At 35.9% G+C, this 6871-nt stretch overlaps 1 protein-coding gene across 1 annotated transcript; it reads right to left on the bottom strand.

Moving 5' to 3' along the window:
• Positions 1-3023: 3023 nt before the first annotated feature.
• Positions 3024-6491, bottom strand: LOC107642712 (uncharacterized). Its single transcript, XM_016346168.3, has 8 exons — positions 6241-6491; positions 5992-6136; positions 5763-5903; positions 4597-4695; positions 4105-4181; positions 3900-4008; positions 3429-3757; positions 3024-3307 (listed from the first exon to the last, which is right to left on the bottom strand). Exons 1-8 carry the CDS (start codon positions 6331-6333, stop codon positions 3215-3217), a joined length of 1086 nt encoding a protein of 361 aa, XP_016201654.1. The 5' UTR covers positions 6334-6491; the 3' UTR covers positions 3024-3214.
• Between the last annotated feature and the right edge of the window lie 380 nt (positions 6492-6871).

The raw sequence follows: 6871 nt of genomic DNA, 5'->3' as shown, positions 1-6871 counted from the left end.
ATTTGTAAAAATATTTAAATATAAATATAATTATTATATTATTAATAAAAATTTTAAATTTTAGTCATCGATTCAAAAATTCAATGGCCCAGATTTATAAAGAATCTTGGATTATAAAGGATCATAATATACTTTCACCATTGAAAAAAGCTCATTGTTTCAGGAGGAAAATCATGACAGAGCAAGCACTTCTTGTACTAAAACCTTTCCTCCCATTAGTGTTGATATTGTGAAAGCTTCTCTTAAAACTCCTGACGAGGAAGATATTAGGAGAGCATTTTTTAACATTGGTTACTTCGAGGCCCGAGAAGAAGATGGTCTACCATGAGCTTTCTATAAATAAAATACTAGAATTGCATCTACAAACATATTGAGCAGGTGATTACTACCTTATAGAGGAACCCAGAAATTGTTAAGCCCCTGAATAAAACCATGTTAGTCCTCATCCCTAAAATTTCAGCCCAATTCAAGCTAATTTCTTTATGTAACGTTATCTACAAAGGGATGGCCAAAATTGTGGTGGAAAAGCTGAAACCATTTTTCAAAGATCGCATCTCTCCATATCCATCCAGCTTTGTTCCAGGGAGAAATATTCACGATAATATTGTCATTGTACAAGAAATGGTTCATACCATGAGAAGAATGAGAAGTAAATTTAGTTGTATGTCCATCAAAATTGATCTTACGAAGGCTTACAACAGATTGAGCTTGAAATTTATTCATGATTTCATCAACCATTTCGGTATCTCCCCTGCCCTTTGTAATATCATTGAGGTGTGTCACTTCTGCCACACTTTCAACTCTTTGAAACGATAGTAAATCAGTAAAATTCACTCTCACTAGAGGGATCAGACAAGGTGATCTCCTATCTCCATATATATTTGTTATTTACATGGATAAATTGTCTCACATGATTGAGGAAGCCGTAGACAAAGGGAATTGGTTCCCAATGCGAGTTGACAGAAGCGGATCACAAGTGTCTCATTTAATGTTTGGGGACGATCTCATTTTATTCTCTAAGGCATCTCCCAATTACATGAGAAAAATGCAGAGTGTTTTGAATAATTTTTGTAAGGAGCAGTTTTGAATGTTTTTTGTAAGGAGTCTGCTCCTCTAATAAACCAGAAAAAAACTAACATATTTTTCTCAAAAAATGTGCCTGAAGAGGTGAGGAGTAATATCATTAATATTAGTGGATACTCTAAAACGCCAAAAATTAGAAGATATCTTGGAACTTTTATCCATAATACATGGAGGAGGAAGAGCCATTTCAACTACATTATTGAGCGAGTTAAAACAAAACTTCAAGGAGTGAAAAGCCAACTGCCTATTTATGGCTAGTCGTATTACTCTAGCTCACTCTATTATTGGGTCAATGGCACTATATCCTATGCAACATGAGATTATTCCAAAAAGCATTTGCCTAGTGGTGGAGAAAGTTCAAAGAGCGATTATATGAGGGCGTGACTGTTCAACGAGAAAAATGCATCTTGTTAGTCGGGAGAAAATTACTAAACCAAAAGATAAAGGAGGTCTGGGGATTAGAAAACTAGAGCAAGTCAACAAAGCTTTTTTGTTGAAGAGAGGCTGGCAAATTGTTACCAAATTCGATTCTCTTTGTGTTCAAATTATGATTAGAAAATATGGGAGAGGACACAATCCTATTCAAAATGTAGTGACTAGCAGTGGTGACTCTATATTGTGGAAGAATATTGTAGCCAAATGGCACATCATCAAGGACAACGTAGGTTATCTATTGAAAAATTGTGAGACAACAAAGTTTTGGAGAGATGCTTGGCTGGAACTGAAGAACTTATTAGCTAATTTAGTATCTCCAATCCCGACTCTTAAGGAAGAAAATCGTTCAGTGAGTGATTATGTAAACGAAGAAGGATAATGGAAAATTAGAGAGTTGGATACCCTCCTCCCTGACAGTGTCATTAATAAAATATGAAGCACTCCCCCTCCCTCAAGATGGCAGCGATATCCTCTTTTGGTGACTCAATCCTAAAGGTGAGTTTACCATCAAACATACCTGTCAATTTCTTTTCCATTGCGACCATGACTTAGATTGATTATGAAAATTGATTTGGGATTGGAAAGAATTACAAAGGGTGAAGGTGTTCCTTTGGCAATTGGCTCATAATGCTATCCTAACGGCTTCCAGAACTGCAAGATGGGATAGAGGGAACAATCCCAACTGCATGAGATAACCTGAGCAAGCTAGCTATGCTAAAGTTTTTAGAAATGTTGAGAGTGGCTGAGTATATGGATATGCCAGACGTCTGAACTTTGCAAAAGTAATAGAAGCAGAAGTTGCAACAATACGAGAGGGACTGGCGATAGCATGGGAGAAGGAATTTAGAAGGATTGAGCTAGAAAAAAACTCCTAAGCAGCTGTAAATTTGATAAAGAATTTTCCAAAATACCACTCAACACTAACCCGCCCAATTAAAAAGAATGGAAAAGCTTCTCAACAGGAAGTGGAAAGTGCACATACGACATATATTTAGAGAGGCTAATTAGCTAATGGCATTGCAAACTTGCTGCTAAACTAAATCAGGGAGCATGCTACTTGGGTTCATCCTCCCAAGAAAACCTTTCTAATTTTATTTGCTGTAGATGTGGGGTACTGGGGTTTCCTTTCCCCGTTAGTCAGTTTTTTTTTTTTTCTCTTGGCCTTAGGGCCTCCAGTGTACAAAAAAAAATGCAATGACCAAAAGACAAAAAAAGTGAAGCGACGGCCATATATTTTACTCAATTCCTACAATTTCAAAAAGTAAAAAGCAATTCCATAAGCAAAGTCGTTTATGCAAGCTTAACAATGATTTGATTCAACATTCAACAAAAAGCAAAGACATCTGATGAATCTTCAAAGAACACCAATGCTAAGAACAGCCAAATTTACCAAAAATCAAACATCAATTAGCAAGCACTAACATTGCCATTCCTTGTTGTTCAAAACCACCCTGTTTAAAGTTTTAAAATTCAAAACAATAACAGTTCATAATTTAGACGGCACCTGATTAAATATTTCTCTGTCATTTATATAAAACAAAGCACAAGTAAATTGATTGTCAAGCACTTCAAAGGTTACAAAAGCTAGTTCCAAAATTTAGATATTCACATATTCTTAAGACATTACCCTAAACCATAGTCAGTTTTTGGTCTTACAACTGAACTGTTCATTACTAGTTACCCATATATCAAGTACTCAATAATATATTGAGAGTGTTCGGTGGTGCTGCAGGGTTGCGCACTGAACACCAGAGGCCCAGAGCCAAAGGTCCAGCTCCACACTGAGAACCTGAAATAGAAATGAGCAAATATTTAAGTCAGAAACATAATTGAAGGAGAAAAGAACAACAATTGTGAATGTTAAATTACATGAATTGAAATGGGTTATGAATGGGAGAAGCAGAACTCACCTGTCTTCCTAACTTTTTACTTATCAGCTCCCTCATTTTCTCCACAGCATGTACAGAGCAAGCCCGGAGTTCAACTTCCTCCTCAGTCCCCGGACCTATTTCTCCATTAGAATCAATGGTACTGGCAAGTGCTGGGCTATATTTTAGAACACCAAGTTGCCGAAGCACCGCCGGGACGATATAGTCTGCCATTATAGTTAGAGAGCTGATGTCTTTGAATTCACCATACCCTTGACCCCTAAATGCACCCCATAAATCTGCCGCAAATATCTGAGCTCTTTTATACAAGAATACCTGGCGGCCTTTGTATACTGAATGGTCTCTAAAGCCTAGCACATTTCAAATTTGGGGTTAAAGAAGCAATTTTTACACTCAACACAACCCATAGAAACTTCAACCAAAAAAATTAGTAATTATATATTTGAGAACTTGAACCATGAAACTTATCGTGGGAAAAGAAGCTTATTGTACCAGGAAAATGGCGCGCAACAAGAGCAACAAGATTCAAAGCTGATTTTCCGCATCTGTCCACAAGATTACATGCTTTTCCATCAAAACTTCTTTCCAATTCAATTCCAACCTAGCAATGCGAGGGTTTACACAATGGTTATTAAGCTTCAAGACATGCTTATACGATAGATTGATGGAGGGGGAAAACACAACAAAAATAAATTACCTCATGAAGTAACCGAACACGTTCATCTTCCAAAGGAAGAGGTCTAGGCCACTTCAAAAGCTCACGTAGCTGTGGACCTAACGTTACAAAGTGATTTTGTCACTGCTTTTTTTGGGAAACAATTTTCTAACTGGAAGTGAGCAAATACCAATGAGGCTAGACTTCAACACAGACACATATCTCATTTTTTCAAAATACTAGAACTGAAAAGCAGTTGCATGTCCCTTACAGGTCGTCAGCAATGGAGACAAGAACAAAATACTTTGAAGTCTTTGTTCATATAATACTGGTAGGTCGAAGGCAATTATTAGCATAGCATCTGTGAGTTTGCTTAAAATTGTTGTAGATGGACAACAACTGAAATTTAATTCTTCACATGACATGACAAAATCTAGGATTTCAACAGGCCTTAATTTCAACTGATAATAAAAATTTGAGCTAAACTAAAGATAAAGTCCTTAACAGAATTGCCATTTACACAAAAATGCTTACCAGTGTACTTCTTCAGGCGGTCAGCATCAAATGCAGATTTATCATTTTGAAGAGCTGCCTTTAGCCCAGATGCCAAATCATCATAGTTCAAATCCTTATCTGTTTAATAAGTGGGATGAGAAGCAAACTATGGAAAATAACAAACAGATAACAATTAAAAGCAGGTGGAAAATTCAAATGCTGATATCTTAGAACATGGTTCACTACTACATGTGTTTGAGAGTTGGGGTATCAACTTCCAACTGGATACTAATCCGTTGAATATTATCACTGAATATATGGCAGTGCAGTACAAAGATAAATAAATTAAGGAATTAGCTAACAAAAGGGCACTTGTTATGCAGATAAGAATAGTAACTTTTAAAGTTTTTAAAGTATTCAATTTATATTTAAAATGTATTGAAAAAAAAAACCCTTGTATTTTCAATAAAACTTTCCTTTTGTAACTTGTTAACCAAACCTATAAAATAAATTATTAAAAGAATTCTTTTTCAATAAAAACAAAGAAGATATGATGATATAAGGCAGTTTCTCATCCACATTTAACAATGAATAACTGGAGAATTCAAGATTCCGCTCATCTCATGTCCCATAAGAGCTTGCAACAAATTATTCATGTTTATTATGGACTTTTGTTCATATAATTCTACACAAGTGTACAATTGCAATATAATTAATTAATGATATACAAATATAATATGTGGGGTGCCGTATATGTTAAAAAGAAGCAGAGTCAGTTTACGGAGGTGGCTACGCTATGAAATGGACCACTGCCATTGAAAAGAAGGAAAAAATTTTACGATGGGCATCAAACAACACCCAAAGGAGAAGAATCAAGTGAAAATAAAATATATGGGCCCAAGTGTTTGTGAGCAGTGCGTGTTCGTAAAAAATCAATGATTCAAAAATAACATTACTCTTGATAACACCAAAATGCTGTAACCAAGGCCAACACTAAAGTAATAACACAGAGATTGAAGCCCAAATTTGCCATATCTTCCATATTCACAATCAATTTTCATACCTACCATGAGTGGAAAACATGTTCTGCAGGGAATATAAACTTACTGATTCTGTACCACTAATAAAAATACTGGAAATATAGAAAGAGAAAAGAAATTGAATGCAAGACAAAATTGCCAAAAAAGGAAAGTAACAGAGGGTACCGGGCCAGAAGCAGAAATTGAGAGCGTCCAAAACAAACAAGTACTGGACGGTGAGTGGGCCGTTGTCAAAATAATGAATCCCTTCGAAATCCCAGTCAACCTTGGGAATGTCATCAATGGTGTTCACCACTTTCTCAATCCCTGAAAAAGTGAAAACGACAAATAGTTATTCTCTGACAATGCATTAAGCTGGAACATGTGAAAGAAAAGGAGGAGATTAGCAATGAACCTGCAGAGTCGACGAGAACGTGGGAGGAGTGGGTGGCGACCCAGGCAGTGGTTGCCCTAACGTCTTCCATGGAGAGTTGAAACCGAAGATGAGAAGAAGCACAATGCGGCGAGGTTTGATATTGGTGAGGCTCTTCACGTGAACCCTAAAACGAAGCCGTTTTGAGAAAAAAAGAAAGTGAATGTGAACGTGTTACTGTTACGTTATATATGATAGGGTACGCGGGAAATAGGGGAGTGGTGCGCGTACCTGGTTCGAAGTTTCGCGGGTTTTGATGGTGATGGTGGTGGGTGCGTGTGGTAGGGGCAGCTGCCTTAGTAGTAGGGGGATGGCATTTTCCATGTGCGTTTGTTTGGGCTTATATTTCAAAGGGTGAAATGCTTTGTTCGTTGGGTTTGCATTTGTGAGTCATAACTCATAACTCATAGCAGTCACGGGGGGTGGATAAAGTTGCCGTCTGCTTGCCATACCCACCACTAGACAAATCATCCAATCAAGTCAAATTTCAGATCACGTGATTGAATGCCTTACAAGGAAAATTGTAAATCCTTTAGTTGGTACTTGGTTGTTGTTTTCTTTTCAGTTTTTTTTTTTTTGGAAATTTTTTTTGGTGACTCTTTTTTTTTTTGGAAATTTTAATATATACAATTTCAAGACTCTTTATTTAGAAAATATTTTCTTAAAATGAGAAAAATTATAAATGATAAAATAAAAATTTAATTATTATTGAATTTATAACTTTATCATATGTATATTTTATTATCTGAATTAAATAGTGATTATTTTTTCACTTTTCATTTTATTAACTTTTTCAGGTTATAGAAAAAGTTGAGTCTTCTAGTTATATATATATATATTCATTTATTTTTTTTTAACACAG

This window comes from Arachis ipaensis, chromosome B5, assembly GCF_059453495.1.
Source record: "Arachis ipaensis isolate K30076 ecotype BB chromosome B5, ASM5945349v1, whole genome shotgun sequence".
In the NCBI taxonomy this organism is placed as follows: Eukaryota; Viridiplantae; Streptophyta; class Magnoliopsida; order Fabales; family Fabaceae; genus Arachis; species Arachis ipaensis.
This window is presented reverse-complemented; position numbering and strand designations above follow the sequence as displayed.